At 39.6% G+C, this 22,538-nt stretch overlaps 1 protein-coding gene across 5 annotated transcripts; it reads left to right on the forward strand.

Annotated features, from left to right (window-relative positions):
* On the forward strand, positions 1-22,386 carry CCDC34 (coiled-coil domain containing 34). Of its 5 annotated transcripts, XM_044426002.1 has the most exons (9): positions 1-104; positions 675-910; positions 4,230-4,359; positions 5,864-5,971; positions 7,860-8,018; positions 10,323-10,464; positions 15,119-15,209; positions 17,715-17,764; positions 22,349-22,386. In XM_044426002.1, exons 1-9 carry the CDS (start codon positions 54-56, stop codon positions 22,369-22,371), a joined length of 990 nt encoding a protein of 329 aa, XP_044281937.1. In that variant the 5' UTR covers positions 1-53; the 3' UTR covers positions 22,372-22,386. The 5 variants fall into 5 exon arrangements, with proteins under 5 accessions (XP_044281937.1, XP_044281935.1, XP_044281936.1 ...); XM_044426000.1 differs by lacking the exons at positions 17,715-17,764; positions 22,349-22,386 and having other exon boundaries at positions 5,864-5,980; positions 15,119-15,543; XM_044426001.1 differs by lacking the exons at positions 17,715-17,764; positions 22,349-22,386 and having other exon boundaries at positions 15,119-15,543.
* Positions 22,387-22,538: the final 152 nt, after the last annotated feature.

The raw sequence follows: 22,538 nt of genomic DNA on the forward strand, positions 1-22,538 counted from the left end.
CAGCCTGACAGGCCTTCCATACTTCCATAAGGTTCTCGGACGGAGGCGCGGCAATGCTACGCAGCTGGAGCATCTGTAGTGACGGCAGCGGCCGCATTGTCGAGGTAATTCAATCAGAGATCAATGATCGAGGGGGCGGGAAGTTCTAACTATGTGAAAGGAAGCGACGGGTTGAAGAGCAAACAACGGCCGAAAAGCGCGGGAAGTGGCGTCCCGGAGAAGAGAGGAGGAGCCCGGCTGCCGCGCCTGGAGAGTGGGCGGGCCGGAACGCGCTTGGGGCGGGCGGGCGACAACGGCCAAGGGCAACGCCGTTGCCATGGCATCCGTTGCGCGTGGTGATTGGCGGAGTCCGCTGCGCCGCAGGGACGGCTGGGAGCAGAGTAGGCGCTGCGCGGTTCGAAGCGGCGGCCTCAGGTAGAACGGGCCGTCGCTGCTTCGGAGCGAGCCGTTAGGGGGAGGGGCGCAGATTGGGCTGCGCCTGGAGGAGGGTGCTGGGCTGTGGACGGACGGAGGTGGGCCGAGCCGGGCCCACGGGTTGAGAGGCGGCTGCGAGCGGGGAGGGGAAGGGCTCTGTATGGGTCCGGGCGAGGGAGTTGAGGCAGGAGCTTCCCGAGGTGGGCCGGGCGACCTCTGAGACCCTGCCCGCCGTTCACTCTCGTGTTCCTTCTTCGCAGGTCCCTGTCACCATGCCCACTTCCGTGCCCCCACGGAGCAGGCGAGGGGCAGCCCATTCCACCCCATCCTCCCCTGTTAGCTCCGACGATGAGGGGGCCGGCAAGTCTTCCACTTTCTCTTTGATCTCGCCAAGTTTTCATCAGAGTTTCTCAGATTTCCACCGCAAGGAGCAAGAGGAAGAAGCAACACCAGCTAACGGGGGATCAGCCATCCCTCAGAGGATTAAACACCATAGGTAACGTGCTGCCCAGGCTGCAGCTCTTTTGGTTAAACTGAGGTGCTCAGGGTCATCTGTCTGGAAGTGACTAGGGAAAAAAAGGCCCTTGCACACTGGATCTAAGTACAAAAAATGTTGTAGGTACAGGTGGATCAACTTGCCCCTCACCTGCTTTGTGGTGGATCAACTTGCCCCCCAGATTCCCAAAGCAGGGCAGCTAGTTACATAGCATTAGATTTCTTCATGTTCATCGCTGCTGTACAGAGTTTCTTCTGCAAGCGATCTGCAATGAAACCTAGAGAAATGGTTTGGTTTCTGGTACGGTTATCCAAAAGGCTAGATTGTTGCTGTTTTACACACAGGTTGTATACAGCTTCCCATATAAAAATCTTTTCTATATATAATAGTTTTATTCAGAGCTTCTTTTTTTTCTTATTATTAAGCAGCTCTAGTTTCAGGTTTTTGAGGGCCCTTGGGCAAGATGTCTCAGTGGGCCCTCTCCCTCAGTGACTTACTTTCTCTATTTTTATTTATTTATTTAGAAAATTTCTATGCCACCCCATTCTCCGAAGCCTTGGGGCGGCTCACAAAACATCAATTAAAATATAATACATTAAAAATTAAAAATATAAAACGAATTAACAATATAAAATGAGTCGCCCTGGTGTAAAATAAGTTGCCCTGGATACAATATTCTACCTAGTATTGTAACTAGCTGCCATTACATTTTTATCCCAGCTCTCACTTAATTGCTTGGCAGACAGAGAGCTAGTGAGCAAGTAGACAGTGACTTTTCATTAACACTTCTGGGCCACAATAAGAGGCAAGTAAACAAGTATGTTGCACTGGTGAAGAGGAAGATTGATACCAAGGGCCTCTTGTCAGGCGGTTACCCAACAATAACAGCCCTCTGCATAATCACAGACTTTTATTTGTGATATTCTTGAAACTCCCATTATAGTAGTTCCTTACAACCTTATTCCTTTCAGGAAGAAAAATCTTGAAACTTAACAGTGTAAATGAAATGTCAGTGACATTGCGTTCTCGAATTATTCTACTGAGTGAGTGGAACAAAAAGGTGGCACGGTAGAATACTAGCACATACTTTAAGCACTAAGCAACAGGTACTCAGCCAGAGCAAGCTTTCAGTACATTCCTCTTTCAATACTTTTCCTGATTAGCCCATTCCTTTCATATATAAGCATCAAATTAATTTGTGGTGTTTTTAGAAAAAGTTATATAAATCTGAATGCACTGGTTCTTTCACAGATAGCCAGTAACTACTGATAATTATTTGGTATAACATATTATAGACAATATAACATGAAGGTGGTACCCATCTTACTGACCAGGGGCTTTGTGACACAGTAAGATGGGTACCACCTTCATGTTATATTGGGTAAGAAGGGTACCACTCTCATAACTCAGTCTTGAGTATTATGTTCATGCATTTGGTACTCTTTTCATATGTAACTAAATTTAGTTATTTAATCCTTATATTCATGAATCAAAAGCAGCATATTTTGATCACGTGATGAATTTAATTATTTCATGCCTTGTAATTCTCCCAACTACCCTCTAGGCTTACTTGTTAATTATGAACAGATTGCAGTCATGAATGTATGTTCTTGGATTTTTGATAATTCTTTAGCAGTGCCTTCCACCCACTCCATCACTTTGCGCAGGAAGGGGATATTGGCTATTGGTCTAAAATTATTCACATCACCTGGGTACAGGCCTGGCTTCTTTAGGAGTGCTATTAGCACAGCCACCTTTAAAGGGGGCTGGCATCACTCTCTCTCTCTATCTCTCTCAAGTAGGTGTTAACAGCCTCCTGGGTCCAGGTGCGAACCCCCTCCCTAGATCTCCCTAGATTAGCCATGATGGGCAAGGGGCAACTGGTGGGCTGGATTTGTCCAGGCACCATGTCTACATCATTGGGCTGCAATAACTGAAATGGATCCAATGAAACAAGATTAGATAGTGTGCTAGACACCTCTGCCGATTGGACTGGGACAACCGTGGTGTTCAAGTCGGAGCAAATCAGAGTGATTTTGCCCTCAATGTGTTACGGAAATTCATCACAGTGGGCTGCCGAGGGTTTATTATTTATTTTTCGATTTATAACCTGCCTTTTTCCTACAAAGGGCTCAATGCAGCTTACATCATTCTCCTCCTCCATCTTATCCCCACAACAACAATCCTGTGAGGTGGGTTGGTCTGAGAGTCTGTGACTGGGCCAGAGTCACCCAGTTGGCTCCATGGCTGAGCGGGGACTAGAACCCAGGTCGTCTGAGTCCCAGTCACACGCTCTTAACCACTACACCACACTGGGTTCAATGATACCTCTTTTGGAACCAAAGTGTAGAAGGCCCTGAACCACACGGAACAGCTCCACTGAATGGCACTCTGAAGATGTGATGCAGGTGGAATAAAAGTGTCCCCGTCACCTTTACCACCATGAGATAGGCTTGATAGTGAGCACTAAGCCATGCTTGGTCGGATTTGGCCCAAGTTTTCCTCCACTTGAGCTCCAGCCATCTTCCCTCCTGCTTCATCACCCTCAGCTCAGATGTATATCGAGCAGGTTGGGCTCTGCGATGGGGGAGAGGATGGTTGGGGGCAATCATGTGAACTGTTCAGGTTATCTTCATATTCCATGGAGAGACCTGGGCTTAGACAAGAGCACCTACCACAGCAGCCAGAAAACCCCCCAAAGCCTTCTGGAGACATAGATTCCATTAGACTCAGAACAGACCAGCTGAATGGGTCCTCCAGCCCTGCAGAGGGAAGAGGAAGCTGAAAGTTCAGAGTTGAGAAAAAGACCTTCATCCCATTGTTCCTTTGCAAATTTATGTATGCAGAATCAATCTCTTACCTGTTAAGTGCTAAGTTTCAAAAAAATTCAATGAATAGAAAAAAATTGTTGGGAGTGGAATAGATCTGCAGAAGAAGCTAAGTGTGAGGAGGGAGGAGCAAGTAGTAAAAATGAAAGTGGGCCGTTTCGAGCAAAATACTCTTTTGTATATGTTTATCTTACTATTTCACTAGAGGAGAAAACCTGATAGCAGGCCATAAAAGAGACCCAATGTCAGAATACTTTAAGTTGCTCTATCTATGGGTAAGGCATGTATGCATGCATATTATGTAGAAATCTAGCCTTACTGACTAGTGGCTTAAATCACATCCACCCTATCTAGGGGACAGATGCCTACGGGTACGATGTCATGACTGTGCCAGTGTTGTAAATGTTTTATAACATCATTTGTTCTGTATTGTATTACTTGAAAATAGTATTCATATAAGCTGTTGCAACTAATATCTTGTCATTTCACAGTGGTGAACACTTTGATGGCACACAAAAGAAAAATAAGTCACCTATGGAAGATAATCTGTCAGCGTGGGAAGAATGGTTTCTTTGCAAAGAGAAGGAGCTGCGTGCTCGCTTACAAGCACGAGCTTTGGAGGTGAATACTCAGATTATTTTTACAGTTGACATCAGACTGTCAGCACCAAGATGCCTGTTTCCCTTGTTTTTGAAAAATAAATTGCATTGAGTTTTATATTTTAATGCATTTGTGCTTGCTTTATTTTTTATTTTTATATTCAGTGATGATTCATTTGTTGTGTGCAGTGGTATTGTTATTTCTAAATGGTTATGCATGTGTTTCTTTAAGTGTTGTAACACTGTAAGCCAAGGTAAATAGTCAAGGAGGTCTTTGGCTCTAAGACATCTGGATACATTGTATCGTATTTGGTTTATTGTTCCAGGATGCATACTGTCATAACCCCATCCCATTTCTTACTTTGATATGGGGGTGGAGGTGAAAATCAGAAATTTTCTAAATAATCAGACTTTATCTTGACATTATTTTAAGTGTAAGTGTGCTGTCAACCCTTTCGACAAAGTGCACGTGCACATAGAGCAATTCAAGTAGATTACTCATTCCATATTTTAAAAACATAGACACTGTATATTGAATATGACTGAAAGAGATGGTTTTATTGAATTAAACACTGTTTCATCCAGATAATAAAAACTTCTTACTTGATCCTGCACTTAGGCAAACTCTAATATCTTAACTTTATATTAAAAACAAATATCTTAATTTTGTTATTGTTTTCACAAAGCATATCAACATGGAGTTCTATATTTTTTTACTTCCCCTATAAAATAAACTAGGTTTGATCATTGTGGGCTTGATCAAACACTACCTTTCTCCAAGTTCAGCAGATCGTGCAGAAATGGAAGTGTTTGCTCTTCCTAAACCTCTGAGGCATATCATCCCAACATCACCATTGAAAACAATCTGTGTCAGGTAGTCCGTATGTGACATCCATGGGGACCTGCAATGGCACCCATGTGACATCCATGAGGACCTGCAATGGCACGTGTAATGCTCTCTGTTTCTTGGTCTCTTTCATTTATTTTAGACCAGGTTCTCCTTCCTCTTCTAGAAAAACAAAACTGAGATAATGATTTTTCTTTGAAAAAGGATTTTAAACATCTTAAAACAGAGTTCATCTCAGAAAGATTCTTTGAGCCATACTTAGAGAAGGATAAGTGGCTCCCAAGGAAAGAAAATCCTTTCCAAAATGAATTGGGTATAAGAAGTTAGTCATGCACCGGAGATCATCTTTTCTTATGTTTTGGAACACATTAACGTCTTAACCTCTTACAGTTTCCTTGGGTCATATATTGACCACTGTTTTATACAACCTCTGTGTGTGTACAATCTCTCCATGGTATATTCTTTGGACAAAACTATTACGTGTTGATGGTGACTTCATAATATGTTAAAACATATTTAAGAGTAAAATAGCCCTGAAAGCTATTAAATTTTCACTCTTAAACAATTTCTCAGTGTTACCTTTTTAGTGTTACAAAATGTTCTTGACAAATGCTTGTAATAATAAAGACATTTGAATCCAGTGCAGAACCAAAATAGTAATTTTGTTCTTTCGTAATAGGAGTTGAACATAGAAATGGAGAAGAAGAAGGAAAAACAGGAACGTGAGAAGAAAAAACTGATTGCGGAAGAGAAACACAAAGAATGGGTCCAGAAAAAAAATGAAGAGGTGAAAAGGGTGAAGAGTTCCTTCATTCTCTCATGTTATTGTACATTTTTACAGGACCAGTTATTTCTACTTTATGATATTTAACTTGGGCTTGGGATAACTTTTTCACTTTCCAATTTAACACAAAAATTCTACTGTTTTATGCGTTTTAGGGGGGTTGTACAGCATTGTACTTAGGAAGAAAACCTGATGACTGACCTGTTAGTGACTGTAATGAACATGAATTTAGAATGCAGTCTTGCATGTTTAGACAGAAGAATAGACTTTATCTCTGAGCATTCCTCAAGCAGCTAGGGAATGCTGGGAGTTGAATTTTTTCAGTCTGAACATGAATATGATTGCACTGTAATTAAATGGCAGAATTAGCAGAATAATCCTAATCAAAAGTTAGCCTATTTCTGTGGAGATTTTTCCCAGTTAAATGGATATAGGATTGTATATTTTTTCTTGTAGGTGTTGTTTTGAATAAGGAAAACTGATCACTGGCTTGTGCACTAACTTGAGGTTCCAATACTGCCCATATTATTTTTAAGAAGCTGTGTAGTAATGCCAAACAACTATGTTCACTGTGGATGTGTTCACCAGGGTCACATACCTCCTTCTCTCAGGAATTAGCTTGGCCCATTTTTGGCCCAGCTGCAACTAACCTTTTAACATGCAGGTATCAGTTTAAATCAGGGGTGGCATTTTTCCCACCACAAGGGCTGTATTCTGTTTTGGAGATGCTCTCAGTTGCATTCAGTGCCACCTCTCCCCCATTCCATTGCTAACCATTGATAGTAGGAAACATGTCTACTCACTCTTTAAGCAAAGTAAGCCTCTGCGTGTCTGCTTAGAAGTAAGCAGGAGAGAATAACCTAGCAGAACTTTTGATCAGCATCCCAAACACCAAACCTCTGCACGTCTAGTTGGACATTAGCAGGACAAGGCAGAGAAAGAAGTAGAACTGAATTACTTAACAGCAGTGTCAAACAACGTTTTTATTCCAAATAAGCATAAGCATCATGTCTACTCAGAAGGAAGCAGGGCAAGCCTCTGCAGGGCAAGGCCCCTGTATGCCACAGGGAAATAATGCTCTCATCCCCTATGGAATGCTGATTGGAGATTTTTTTTTCCTTTCATAACAAAGGAAGAGTAGATAGAGGAGGGGATTGGTGGGCTGGATGGGGGACCAGGCTGGAGTTTTTCCATCCTGAGTATTAGTGAATCCACATATAACAGACTTGGCCTGTCCCTGATTGAACAAACATAAAGCTTCCACTTTGAGTAACCATATCAGACTTGTCTGCCACCATAACAAAACTGCTGGGATTCATTTATGTCAGTAGCCATTAGAACTGTGTAATCACAGTTTTCCCATCTAAGAGTGGCTATTAACATTTTAACTGAGAACTCTCCTGTAGAGAGATGACTGAAGGCACAAAAGTGCTGTACTAAGCACTCTGTGAACCAGAGCAATAATGTGACCAGTTACCAATGAATGAAACAAAAATGATAGAACATGATACAACTAATGTGCATATAATAGATAATACAATGCAAAGGCTGGCTGCACATTCAGTTTACAAAAAGTAGTTTTGTACTCTTTTAAATAGACTGGAGCAGATCCTGTATTCCTGATCATAACCATAGCCTGGTTCTCAGTAAGATGGTAAATCTGTTTTTAGCCTGTATCATTTAGCAGGTCTGGCAGCCAAGAAGATTGATTGATTGATTGAATGAATGAATGAATGCTGCCCCTTAGCCAGAAGGCTTTCTGGGTGGCTCACAGCACAAATCATGACAATAATACCGATAAATCCTGCACATAGAATACCAGGGACAAATTGTCCTTCGAATAAGCTATTTTTGTCACTGTTCTCTCTAAAATATTGAACATTATTAATAGGAAAAAAGAGAAAAGGAGCGTAAGCTCAGTAAGGAGATGGCAGAAAAAACTGCTAAAGAACTTGAGAGAGCACAGTCAAAAGAAAAAGCAAAAGAAATGTATGAAGAATGGCTAAAGAAAAAGAAAATGGAAGACGTTCAGAAGAAGAAGAAAGAGAAGGTATATTTTATTTTAATTTTTCATTTGGAGAGAGATTGTAGATGGGCTTTGAGCCTTCTTGGTATGCAACCAGTTAACCTTTTTGTATGCATTTTTTTCCTGAACAAATTGGTTAACAATCGTTGGGTCTTGATTCTGTCCTTTAACATGTTGCTTGGCTTTGTTGCTGGCTTTATTTGGAAAGTTTTGTTCTATTCTATGAACCATTAAATTAAATCATTTAGGCACTTTTTGCATAGTGTATGAACTCTTCTCCTCGTCATATAATTTTATTGTTAGGATAACTTTCAGAGGAAATTAATGGGTGAAGAAGATTTATCTTAATATGTGGAGGATCTAATTTGTTCTACAAATTATTTGTGAAATAAGATTGGTCAATGAACAGATGTTTGGGTTTAATGGATTGCACACATCCATTTTCTAATTGCCCTTCATAATGCAGTTATTATTAGTAGCTGCATAAGAAGATCAGCAGGGTTTCTAAAATCAGTTGCATTTTTCCTCAGTTGTCACCAAACTGAGTTTGTAGATTTTGCAGTTCCAGTGGTACTTCGGCTCACGAACGCCTCAGTTCATGATCAGATTGAGTTGCGAACAAAAATTTCATAAAAATGTTGACACAGGTCACGAACTCTGCATTGGGTGGTGACCGTGATGGCGGCCATCTCCCCACCCTCCCGAGTGGGAAGATGGCCGCAATCGTGCTGGGGGTGGGGGGGAGATGGCCAAGATTGTGCCCGCCTTTTCTGCAGGAGTATGCCCATGATTGCGCCCGTCTTTCCTGCATGAGTGCAACCGCAAACTCATTTCCCCCCAGCACAATCGCGCCCATCTCCCCCCCGCAAGCATGCCCGCGTTTACGCCCATCTCTCCTCCCCAGCGCACCCGCATTTGCACCTGTCTCTCCCCCCCAGTATGCCCACGTTCGCGCCCGTCTCTCCCCCCCCCCCCCAGCGCGCTGGGATGAGAGGTGCGTGCAGGGATGACGGCGCGATTGCGGTCGTGCTGCGGAGGGGGGAGATGGCTGGGCTCTTGCTTGGGCAGGGGGAGGTGGCTGCGATTTTGTTGCTCTTTGTCACTTTGCTTCTTCACATTTTTCTAATTAAAAAAAAAATAGTCACAGAACAAATTAACCTTATTTACATTGAACCTTATGGAGAAATTTAACTTGACTCACAAACAATTTGGGTCACGACCAGAGTCCTGGAACAGATTAAGTTCATGAGCCAAGGTACCACTGTATAATAGAAGTGCTTTGAAATTGTCGAGCATGTCTTGTTGATAAACTGTGATGCAGTGACAGTAACAATGATAGTTATTGAATGATGGTAATACTAACAACATTTTGCAGCATTTTTGCATGTTTAGAGTTCTCTTTATATACATAATCCAGATTTAGGTGTGTGCAGCTAGGCTGGTAGATACAGACCTTCCCCATCCCGGTGGCAGCCCATTCAGTCCCCAGCAAAAGCTACACAGAAGGATGGGGGACTCTCTGAGCTGTTGAGTGTTCAGGGGGAGATGAAGGAGATAAGATCTTGAAAGATCAGGTGGGAACACCAATCTTGATCCAAGATCATGTCAGTAATCTGGATTTAATTTATGGTGCTGCTTTTAATACTTAAAGTCCTTCCTGATTTGGGACTGGAGGACCTGAAAGATTGCCTTTTAACATTTACTTAGACTTTGAGAACTTCACAAGTCCTTGTCCAAAGTGAAATGCAGCAAATAGCTATAGGCTATGAGAGCAGAAGCCATTTCAGTAATGATGCCCTAAGGAATGCCTGCCCCAGAGGGCTTTGCTATGCATATCTCATTTTATCCCTTGAAGATCTTATTTTAAAAAATGGGTCTTTAATTTGTCCTAGCTTAAAGATGTTTGCACTCTGTACTTCTCTATTATCATTTATTTTTTAAATTTTAAATAACTTAGTATTTTGAGCTGTTTTGAGAATGTTGTCATATGGCAGATTATAAATAATACTTTTATGTTCCATATTGCCAGTTGAGTTTAGAACTGACTAAATAATCAATTCATGACTGAAGTGATATTTGAATTGGGATCTTTCCATTTCTGTACATTATGTTGTGGTGGTACTACAGTGAGATTGTTTGTAAATAATGAACATATAGCTGAAACTTTTAGAACCCTAAGGTAAATTAAATTCCATTAATTTTAGTGAGGGAGTTAAACATATAAGAAACATTCTCCAAATCAAATTAGTCATACTGCAAGGGCTTAAAACGGATTGAGTTATGCCCAAAGAAATAAAATAGATTGAGTTGGCTGTGTTCCTTTTGTAGGAGAAGGAACGGCAAAAGGAAGCTGAATTACAGGAGAAAAAAGAAAAATCAGAGAGGATGTTCAAAGAATGGCTGCAAAATTCTAGAACTAAGATCCGCCCAGCATCAGCTGACTATGTCTATGCCAATGGGAAACTGACTGGTTTGTATCTATACTAGATAGAGTAACAGAGTATGTAATTAATTTGTAATAGCAATATCAGTTTTCTGATATCTTTCCTATTTATTTTCAAAGGCTTTGTTTAAAATGTTCATGAGATAGAATTCCTTATCCGTAGATGATATTATGGAGAGACTACAAAAGGTAGATGTTGCCCCATTTCAAGGAGTGTGTGTGCATGTGTGTGTGAATGCATTGTTTTCCCATAACTCAGTGGTATTTCATGTAAGGTCTTCTGCTTTTCAGAGCATTCATTTTGGTCAGTCGAATTCAATGAAATTGAAAATGGGAGAAGATGCTTCTACTTGCTGACTTTGCATTGTGATTCTGTCATGAATTGTCCTCTTGTTTAAGAACTTATTAAATGTCTAATCCACCTTTGTACTGAAAGATTTGAAGGCAGTTGAATATAAACCATAAATCAAATGCAACACAGCACACCAGATATAAAATTACATTTTTATTACATTAACCAAGTACTATCAGCCCATAATCAAGCACTTAAATTAATACAGAAATACAAAGCAAGCCATAAATGAAACAATCAATCATAGATATGAAACACATGTCACCATACTGAAAAGTTTCAAAATAAGCTTTCCAGATCTTCTCTCTCAAATAGACCATGCACAAAGATTGCATTTTTCAATTCTTCATTCTCCTTCTGCTCCTTGGAATGCTGTGTCCGATCTTCAGATTTGTGAAGGCAAATGAAGCAACCACTGTTGTGATTTAGAATCATTTTATCCAACAGAAAGGGGAGTATCAAAGATATAATGTCAAAATCATTCAGGACTGGCTCATAAATTTGGACCTCACTTCATGACAGAACAATATGACAGTCTTTCCTTTACTCCTTATTTATGTTTGTTTGTGCATTTGTTCTCAAAATACTTCATCCCTGAAACACATTGGGCTTTCCATAATAAGCAGTTTTCCTAACATAAGTTGAGGGTTCAGCCTCTCCTGTGTTTATGTTTAATTATGTTTAATTATTTCTCCACTGAGTGTACCATCCGAGAAATCAGGCCCTTCCCTGTGATGGATCTGGAACTGTTTTTGTGCATTGTAAAAGTCATATTTGTCTCGCTGTAATCCTGCATCAAATTATACAGATCTAAACCCTGTTGAATGCAGTTGGTCTTTAGTACATGAAATGAGGCACATGATTTCAACCTCTCGTTCCATCTTTTTTCACACAAATAGTTGTTATCACAAAGCCATGATTTGTTGCTGTTTCTAACCACATTATTTTACTATAATGAATGTAATGCATTGTCATTAAATTACATTTTTTACTTAGCATTTTCCCCATTTTTATTCATCAAATATATTGCCATTATACAAATGTTAACCTAAAGTTACATGCTGATGAGGGGGCAGGTACTGCTGTTCTTTATGAATACTAAGTAGCAAACCAGACACAAAACAAGTTGCACTTTTGACTTGATATTATTATTATTATTATTATTATTATTATTATTATTATTATTATTATTATAACATTTCTATGCCACCCCTTGCCGAAGCCTCAGGGCGGCTTACAACACAATAAAATACATTGAAATACAATAGAACATAATAAATTACCATTAAATACAAATTATACAAATATATTAAATACAAATTATAAATGGTGGTGCATATTTATTTCATTCTTTGTGTTAAGATATCATAACTTGTTGACAGCTGCCATCTCTTGTCTAAGTGATTTATTTAAAAAATTATTTCCAGTTTTGTTCACACAGCGAAACATATTGCAGACCTTGTTTTGACCACCCTAATAAAATGCATTGAAATTCCTTTCTTGACAAAGATGTTGTCATGGGGAAGGCAATCCATCTCTGCTGTCACCTTTTAGGTATAGCCCACAGGGAATGCTTACCCTTCTCTGAAAAAGAGTGATAACAAGTACTGCTGAAAATTAACTGGCTTTCAGCATTGTTATCTTGGGTAGCTGTATTCTGAGATCTGAATTTTGAAATGTTTCCCCCTACCTTCCCAGTTTTCCCCAAACAGTATGGAATAGGCTGTTGGGATCACCCTACATCAGGGAGAAGCATTTTGTGCAGACATTGTTGTGCTGTCCTGTAGAGCATCAACCCACGTTTGGGTGATTTCACTTTCCTCTAGCAGCTTCCTGCACTACATCCCATACTGTTCAGGAAGTTTTCTGATTCTCCAGAGAGGCTGTTCAAAGAGTGCAGCGGTAGGAAGACACACAAATGTCCTTTTCCAGGAATTGCCTTGTGTGAATCTTGAAACCTAGCCACTGTGATATTACAAAGCTATAAAAATAATACAAGAATTTCATTATTTTTATATTTCATTGTATGAGATGTTGCACATTATGTGACAATATTTACACATAACTATGATGTATAATATCAGTCCAGACTATAAATGTTACTTCTGTTAAAGTAATTTAAAAAACAAGTAAAACCACTTTATTCTAGCATATCTACACAAAGTTCCACATAAGAGTATTACTTCCTTGTTCACCTCCAGGTTGAGAAAGTTTTAATACTGACTAGTGGAAGAAATGGCCCCTCCTTGCTTGCAGACTGGTGCCTAGAAGGCAGGGCTACATGTAAACAGAGGAAAACCTCCTCATCCCAATTTTGCTCCATTTGCTAGTCTGTGCTTAAAAACCTAAGATCTCCTCAGAATTCAGAGAAACATTTTCAGTTAAAGCTTTTGTTTCAAGCTTTCCCATTTTAAACCAATAAGCATTATAGAAGTATATGTAACTGCTAAATGCAAATGGCTTAATATTTGCTGTTTAACCTGTTAAAATAATTTGAAAAGCCTACCATTTTTAATATTGTGCCTTATATGTAAACAATTATGCCCTAAGAAGTAAGGACTGAAAAGCAGCATGTTGGAACCTTTTCTGTTGATCACTTCCATCTTCATGAGGAAATGTAGGTACAGAGATGTTTTTCTCCCTCACTTGTAATCAAGCCTAGGGGAGAAGGAGAGTCAGGACAGATAAAAGGAAGCATTTCACATAGTGCATAGTTAAACTAGGGAATTTGCTTCTAGAAGGTATAGCTGTGGGGATTGCCTACTAGTCATGATGGTTGTATATTACTTCCAATATCAGAGGCAGTATGCCTCTGTATACCAGCTGCTGGAGAACATGAGTAGGAGGGTGATACTGTACTCATACCTCGTGGGCTTCTCATGTGTGTCTTTTGTTGGCCACTGGTTAGAACAAAATGCTGGGTTACACAAGCTTTTAGTGTGATCCAGCATAGATCTTCTGCTTTTGACCTGTTTTGGGGAGTACTATTCCTACATATTTATTCAGATATATGTCACATAAGAGAAGAATACACTCAGAGTAATGTAGAATTAATATATGCATATTGTGCATACTGCACATTTATATTGGTCTGATCCCTTCTCATTTAATGTTTGGAGAAAGAATAAGTTAACTGACAGAATCAAATCTCATTCACACAACTTACAAGTCCTGAGAGACCTAACCCTAGTCGATGGTCTGACCATCAGAGCATTCAGAGTTGTATGCTAAGCCAAAGTTCTAGCTTAATTCCCTAAAACTATAAATACATTTCTAAGTAACTGATGCAATCTGTATTAAGAATATGGTGGGTTCTGTAACACAAAATGAGCTGAGCAGTTTAAAAAAGGGTGTTCCATCTGAGAGAGTTACTAGTACAAAGTCCAAAAAGTTAGTCAGAGTGACACATAGATAAAATACTTCAGATTTGAACTTTTTAGTTGACCTAAAATGTTTTTTTTAAATGCTCCTCACTATTACATTTGAGGTTATACTATTCCAAAAACTGGCACTGATTCATTCAGACTGTGAATTAATCACCTAATGAATGCTTGCTTCCTATCTTACCATACTGGACATACATAGAAGTAATGTGAATGTTAAAATAAGTATGAAAAGGAGGCCTGTGAACAACAGCATTTAATAATTGCTTCAAAGTTGATGCTTCTATTCTCAGAACATTTCTATTTTGTTTTTTGTTTACTGTACAATGCAACATATGTGCATATAAAGTTTTGTGGGATGGAAGTCTTTGTTATCTTTCAAGTTCAAGTCAGATATGATCAAATGGAATATAGACCATGTGGTCCCCCCTTTGCTAACAGAAAATGTGTTTATCAGGACCCTGTAGAGGTGAAAGTAAACCCTGATTAATATATTAAAATGAACTATCCCATCTGAGAGGGATGGTTTAACTTGGAGTCCTGCACTGAGCAAGGTGGCTGGACCTGATGATCTTCTTGGCCCCTTCCAACTTTACTATTCTATGCAGATCATATATTAGTTAGATGGATGATTTACAGTGCTGTCCTTTGTGAAATCAATCCAATTGTCACAAATCTTCAGGTTTAGATGATCAAGTTAAATTAATGCTATTTATTAAGGATGTAACCCTGTGCATCTTTAAACAGAAAAGGTCCTCCAGTTTTCAACATTGCACATCCAGCATGGCTTGCAAGGAAATGCTATGATTTGTAGGGTTTTTTCTAAATATGCAAAGGAATGTGCCCTAGATAACATATTATAGTTAACCTACCAAAGATCTTAGCTTGAAGAGAAATTTAGCACAAATACCAGTTCTTAACTGTTTATCCTTTCTAAACATTTCAGGATATCCAGATGGAAATGCCTATCCAGCGCCAGCCTTTTACAACCCCATACCTTGGAAGCCAATACATGCACCTCATCCTAAGGAAGAGAAGTATGTTTCAGTGAAGAAAAATAAGAGGCCTATATCCAGTAATACATATAGACCTTCAGTGCTTTTTCATAAATCAAAGAACAATCTTTATATTGGACCATTGTGCAGAATTCAGAGATAGCACAGCACAGGATTTTAAAAAATCCATGTAGGCCCCATATTGTAATTTCATAAATTGTGTTATTAAGTCTAAGATTTTTAGGCATCTATGATTTATTAACATTTAGCAAATGTTTCTGATTATATCTTGTTAAAATAAAGCACCATTCTAATGTTTAATGTATTTTATATGTAATGTGATCTATATCTGAACAATAAAAAGTAATTGTTTTCAGCCTTTCCTCAATATTCTGTGTACTTCTGGTACTGCATTTGTAAATGCAGCTTCTTGATTATGTGTGCTTGTTGAGATAGCACTTGATCTCGGAGGTTATAGCAATTTAGTGGAAAAGGAAGAGAAAGCATTGACCTCCAACTATGCAGAGAGGGGTTTTGGGATTTAAGTCCATTTGGTTCTATCAGTCAGTGGAATTGTGTGGGCTTTGATTTAAGTGTGCTTACATAACTAACTACAGAGTGACATTAAAGAACGTTCTGGTATCGGCCCTGTTAAATGGTTTGTGTGATGCCTCACTTTGATGTGCTATGATTTGTTAAGGAATAAGCAATACATATTCATTTAAAGTAGCATTGGTATAACTACATTACCTGCTCGTCTTGGTTCTTTTGGTGAATTTTGAGTATTAACAAGTTTTTGTGGAGGTTAAATGTATACATAGTGGTTATTCAATGCTTATTTTTAATCTTACGTTAGTGAAACTAAGTTTCTTTGTAAACTTTATACAGAATTAGCCACTATACACACTTAATAGTTTCTAAAGAGGTTTTGTGTTCTACTGTGTGCTTAAAAGCAACTATTTTTAGAATAAAAACAGTTGTTAGCAAGGCAACAGAATTTCACATTAGTAATCATTAATGGATTAACGAAACGCAATGTACTTCAAGGCACGCCATAAACAGAGTATATGCAAACAGTAACTAGATCTTCCATATTTAAATTTAAATTTCTTTGGAAGCTTTTCAGTGTAGTTTTTGAGAGCGTAAATATACTGAACCATGATTCTTGCCAGCACTAAAGGAGAAATCACTGGCTTTATGCATAATTTAAAAACAAGGGCTGTTTCTGTCTATTTGTTATCCTAACCACAATGAATATTCAGATATTCAGTTTTCCAGACATTACACATGCAAGAATTCCTTGCTACTCCCCCCACCCTGCCCAAGAGATAAGTTGAATACTGTTTCACAGAACATTTTATTGTCAAATGTTCCCACATGATTATACAAATAGATTGGAATGGGATCAAGTTTTACAAGCAGAAATAATGTCTCAGTATGACTGTCAGTGATACGGGGCGGCATACAAATGCGATACCATAGCTACTACTTTACTGCCCTTGCTTAGAGTCATACCCCATGTAGAGGTTTGATAGAAGTCCATTTCAGTATTAACAATTTTGCCTGTTGTATGCATTTGTTTTTCAAATGCTTATATTCTCAGTTTGTGTATTATATTACAGTAATTGATAGGTGATGTTTTAAAAGTCAACCATTTCAGTTTAGCTGTTGTTCTGCCTTTATGAGCTGAAAGATGCTTGTTTCATGAGACTTTCAGTAACCAGACAAAATAGTAAGAATTATTTATATTATTACTATGACAAGTCTCTGGCCTCTTCCACTCTGTTTAATGAAGAAATTTTGGCAGTCACACAAAGATGGGATCATGCAGAGACTAGTATTGGAAATGAATCACATATGTGTTCAGTTCCCAATCATATTTCTACTACTGTCACGCATGTAATGGCAAAGGAGTTGACTGCATGTTGAATCTGCAGCACAGCAGGCTCTAGGTTTCAATGAGGGCCTAGGCAAAGTGTCCTTTGCTGGGCCACAACACAGCTATTTGGCACAACGCAGCAGTTGTCATTTAATTTTCCAAAATTCCCGCTAAATATCACTCTGAGGAACAGTGGGAAATACTCTACTGCCTGTTGGTGCTCTGAGTCCCCAGCCCATTTTAAAGGAATGGACTGAGTAGGGCAGATTTTAGTAATGGGCCCTGGTAGGATGCTGGGTAACTAGTGACTAAACAAGGATGTCTAGTATTAGACACAACACTGAACAGTGGTGTATTTCTTCTGTATCTTGTATTCCTTCCTTAACTGTTTAATGTACTAAGTGGTATAGAGTATTTCTAACCTAGTTTCCAGTAGTATGTGAACACTGAGATGTCATATTTGTCAACGTAAACCATGGACTGCTTTTCTAACTCTGGTTGAAGAAGTTGCTGTTGCTGAAGCAACCATATAGCAGCTCATTTTATCATATCAATTTCCAGTTTCACCTTTTAGAGATTAGTTTAAATCATTTTGAAAATGCTATTTTGTTGGATTAGTTAAGCAGGGTTCTCTTAGCTCACTGTTTATCTGGTCTTTGTAATTGCAGAGTTTCAGTCTCAACCCAAGTTCGCCTATTTGGGGACAATGAAGACAACAGTAAGCAGACATAAAGGCTGTTAGTCACTAATTCCTCGGCTTTCCATGCTATACCATAGCATACATGAAATAAACAGAAGGCATAGTGCAGCATTACTGTGAGTGATAGTATTGATGGGAATGTAGATGCAGGATACTGTCTTTAGAGACAATCTTGATTACAGTATTTTTCTGATAGGTACAAATTAATAAATATTTCATCTTTGGTCTTAGCTATTCATTCCCTGTTGCTCAAACATGTCATGAAACAGTCTGTCCTGTCTTATGCTTATGAGGCAGGGAGAATGCAAAAAAAGTCATGTGAACTAGCCAGTATACATAGTAAAAAATTCATGCACTTCCATTGTAGGGAGACAGACATACTTGCTGTGTTGCATAAAATACAATTTACAGTTGCTCTTAAAGTTCCATCAGATCAACCAAGAGCTCATTAAATTGCTGCCTTGTGGCATGCTCAGTTGGACTGAGGGAAAGAAGGGAAATTTGCATTTAAAAATAAGAGCTGCATCTGGTTTATTTGGATAATCCTTCCCTGAAATCATGTTAGCTAAATTGCCACATTCCTTTTACTACACAAAATGAATATAGAATTTATTGTGGAGCTACCACCATTGATTTTTCAAGGTGATTGAGGTATGTGGCCACTAGTATCTAGCTCACACCTCATGATGTCTATTCATTTAAACTAAATTTGTGTGTCTAGGCTTTCTATCACACTGGTGTGTGATAAAGTAGAAAAAGAATAATGGCATATAACATCACAGATACTGGCAGATTAGAAAGCAGGACTGGTCAGTCACAGTAAAGGGAACTAAAATCCCAAATAAAAATTTGACATCTAAAAAACGATGACAGACGTTGAATGAATGGTCATAGGAAGTTCAACATACAGGGTGCCACCGAGCTCATCTCACATAATGAGACTCTTCGGTGAAGATTTTAATGAGACAGGTTCATAGAAGAACCTTTTTGTTTTATGGTGACCGTGTTCTGCATTTAATACATGCACATGATCAGCAGGCAGTTATGGTGAGTGGAAGTGAGGTGAAATGCTAAATATGATGTCACAATATGAGAAATTTTAGACAATGAGGGAACTGGACTTAGGGACTCAGTTGCCTTGTTGAAATCCCATAATTCATGGTATGTTCAGCTATACAGTCTAAAACATAGCCTAGCCAAAAACAAAAGGGGAATCTACAGCATGAGATTGAGCAAGTCCTTTGTAAACAAAACAGAGTGTTCTGCCTACAGTAATTCTAAAATTCTATTGACCAGTTGTGATAATGAAATGGATGACTGAAGGGACTGAAATGAAGAATTTTCCTTTCAACCAGCCTTTCCTGACCTGTTTCCCTCCAAATGTTTCGGACTACAACTACCAGCATTTCTGACTAGTGGACATGCTAGCTGGGGTGAGGGAACTGGAGTGCAAAACTTCTGAAGGATACTTTGTTGGGGATGGCTGCATGAAATTCAGATCTGACAGTGGAATTTACCCTTCTTCCTCAAATTTCCTGGCAAGACAAGTATTTTATCTTATTTGTAGAATATATTGCATCTAGAAACAGGCCTATCTAAATCTTTAAAAAGGCCAACTCCTATAATCAAAGCTCTTGCCTTATCTGTAGCATCACAAATGCAATTTTGTTCCTTTTTGAATAAGGTTTTTGGCAAGATTAGTCATGAGTGCACATGCTGGCTTCAGTTCAATCAACATAATGGTTTTGCTGAGCAGAGATGGAAGAAAGTATTGTTTGGCTGGATTCCAAAAGGATATAAAACACGGAGAAAAATATTATGGTTTTAAAGCTAGTTTAAAGATTGGACATTGAAAAACATTTTAACTTGTGTGGCTTTGGTCTGTTTGTTTTTTAACACAGTTCAGTTTTATTTAAGTGTAGAAAGGTAATTCTGAAATCTAGAGAAAACAAAGTTTTGTGTGTGTGCTGAGGTAACTTCTGTGGAAAGAAATGAATGTTAATTAGGCAGATCTTTGGGAAGTGTGATACTGGAAACTATGTCTGACTGTATCTGTTTCCATAAGATCTATTGAAAGTTTTTGCCTGATTTCCTTGTTGTTGTTTTTTTCCTTTTATGTTTGGCAGAGTCTTAAAAATGCATCTGAATACCTGGAAGAAGGTGTTGTTGTTTGTGCTCTAAAGCTTTTTGGCTAATCAGGCAGTAAAGTGAAGTAAACCTTTTGCAGGCAACTCTGCCTGAGGGCACAGGGTCTGATGCAGCAGGGCTGACTGGTATCAGCTGCCACCACCAAGAGCAACACAAGCCCAGACTTCCTGCTTTTGGTCCCTTGGGAATGGCTGGCCAAGGATCCCACTGGGGTCCTTGGTAATGAGCTTCTTTGCATCCAACCTGTGCCCTTAGGGGAGCACAGCTAGGTTGCAGGTTGCTCTCAGCATGTTGAGTACAGGCTGGGTGTTGAAATAGCATAGCATGTCTCCAAAATCTGGTGAGACCTCTTGTGAGCCTCCAACCTTTCACCACCCTTAAAAACACACAGTCTGATTTTTGAGGAAACAGAGTTAAGATTTATTAAAGAACCAGGAAAAGAATGATCAGATGATACAAATCAGTTGCCCGGCACAAACAGTAAGTTCAGTGAAGCATATTGATGGCAAAGAGCAAACAAAGAAGAAAACATGGTCTAGATAGCAAAGCCTTGTGCTAGGCTGTCTGTTGGGTTCCTATGATGGACTACATATGTCCATGGCAGGATTCTCCTGGTGCCTGTATCAGGTCTCCTGCCTCTCACTGGATGGGGAAAACCACCTGGGCACCTGTACTGGAAAAATCTTGGGCAATATATCTGCATGTCTGCCTCAAGCTCATTTACTTTCTGGGAGACTTACTCATGGCACCCGGCACCTATTCTGGAACAGAAAGACCCACCTCCACTTACTTCCTCATTGTGGCATATCCCCTCTAGTTCTTCCCCTGTTGCTTGGGTGGAGATTTCAGAAGAATGTCTTTTTCCTGTGTCTGCTGTCTAGTATTGGCTCATTCCCAGCTCTGAGATGGACTCTAGGAGATTAAGCACTTGGACGGTTTACTTTGGAATAGATTGGCTAAGTTGTAGCACTTGGCCTACAGAAGCCAAGCCAGGAAGCCTTGTCCTCAGCCAAGTCAACTGCTTTGCAATTCAGTGTCAGGTGACCTTGCCTTTAACTTAAGCAGACACCTGATTGCAAAAGGAAGGTTACTATTTCCTAGACGCAGGTAAGATTAAATCAGTCTGGTCTGGCTGAGTGGGCTACTCCAGGACACCCATGAGAACACTGGAGTATGAAGAAGCAGCTAGGAGATACGCATCCAGTTTGCCCAACAAAGCCAGCCCACAACGAGCTGCAGTGCATTCCAAGCAGGGGTTGCCATTTTGTGAAAAGTCAATCACCAACGGTTATTTGCGAGTTAATCCTTGCAACAACTAACTGAAGGCTGTTCAAGTAATCCTCAGTGGCTGGGTTCACACAACACAAAACCCCAAGCAGAGGTTGCATATTTAAAATGTTATAAAGCTCATGCTGTGGCTCATAGGAACTGAAAAGCTTCAAAGAGCCCCCAGTGAGCTCAGTGTTTCATGTGAACCAGGACACAGGGTTTAGTTGAGCAGAAAAAAAAAATTGAAAAAAAAAGATTCCTGCAACCTCAGCTTTTGTGTGATGGTTTAATAGGCATGCACTAATACATTAATAGGGGTAGTCTGCTACAGCAAAATCAGCTCCAGGCATTGAGTAACCACTAACGCATCTTTTTCTAAAAATTTCTGTGGTAGCTGTTTCTGCGAGATCAGGTTCAGTGTATCCAAGCAGTACCTGTCAACAGAAGGAATGCCTATTCATAATAAACTTGCAACGTTAGTGGGGTCCCCTCCCATAATAACCCCTGAAATACTGCATTGGCAAAACCAAGTGTATCTGGTTCTCTTTGTCTCTCTCTGTCTCTGTCTCTGAGCATGGATAAGAGTGTCTGGGGGAAAAAATAGGCCAACCTAGCTGCTTTAGGACATTCCTGTCCATGAGGGCATTCCAGTAAGGTCATGACATTAGCCAAGTGAGAGAGGACATCCCTTGAGCTGATTTGCTTCCACCACTACACTTCAAGCATACTTGCATAACACTTCAATTATCTTCAACAGAAGCCACATTTCAGGAGGAAAAAAACGTAAAGGATGCTCCTGCTGCACTAGCAGACACTCAGAATGCACTGCTGTGGTTCAATTCGGGGTGCTGCTGCATAGGGGAGCTCAGCTGCTCCTACTCTTATTTCTGTTTTTATTCTATTTTATTAATGATGTTGCAAACTGTCCCAAGACGTCTGTAATGGGATGTATAGAAAAGTTTTAAATAAAATAAATAAACTAGTTACATTCCAATGAAAAATGCCCTCAAGAGGAACTTATTGAATTTAATGCTCTTTGGAGGACATTCTGACTTCTACCCTTCCTTACTTTTATCTCTTACATGTGCAATATGGCATTTGGACCTCTCTCCCAACTTCATTTTTTCCAGCCCATCTAGCCCATTTAGTCTAGTTTGTATACAGGCTTAACATTTTGTGCTCCAGTTTTCATTGCAGTTAAGTTGTGAAGACGACAGGGCAAATGCTTCTTATCCCTGGAACTGGTACTGTAGCCTGGCTATCCACTTCTGGAAGAAAAATGTACAGGTAAGTCACATCTGTCTGTCTTTTTGGACTTCTGTATGTCCCATTAACATCATCTTGCAGCTGTTCCATAATCTAATGCCCTCCAGTA

The sequence above is a fragment of the Varanus komodoensis genome, unplaced genomic scaffold (genome assembly GCF_004798865.1).
Source record: "Varanus komodoensis strain SLA01 unplaced genomic scaffold, ASM479886v1 scaffold16, whole genome shotgun sequence".
NCBI lineage: Eukaryota > Metazoa > Chordata > Lepidosauria > Squamata > Varanidae > Varanus > Varanus komodoensis.

Bases quoted from the DNA above. Each gene is read 5' to 3' on its own strand.
- CCDC34 (XM_044426000.1), top strand. From the start codon at position 54: ATGCTACGCAGCTGGAGCATCTGTAGTGACGGCAGCGGCCGCATTGTC. The intron at 105-674 runs GTAATTCAATCA...CCTTCTTCGCAG, and splicing joins GCAGCGGCCGCATTGTCGAG to GTCCCTGTCACCATGCCCAC. The intron at 5,981-7,859 runs GTGAAGAGTTCC...CATTATTAATAG, and splicing joins AAAATGAAGAGGTGAAAAGG to GAAAAAAGAGAAAAGGAGCG.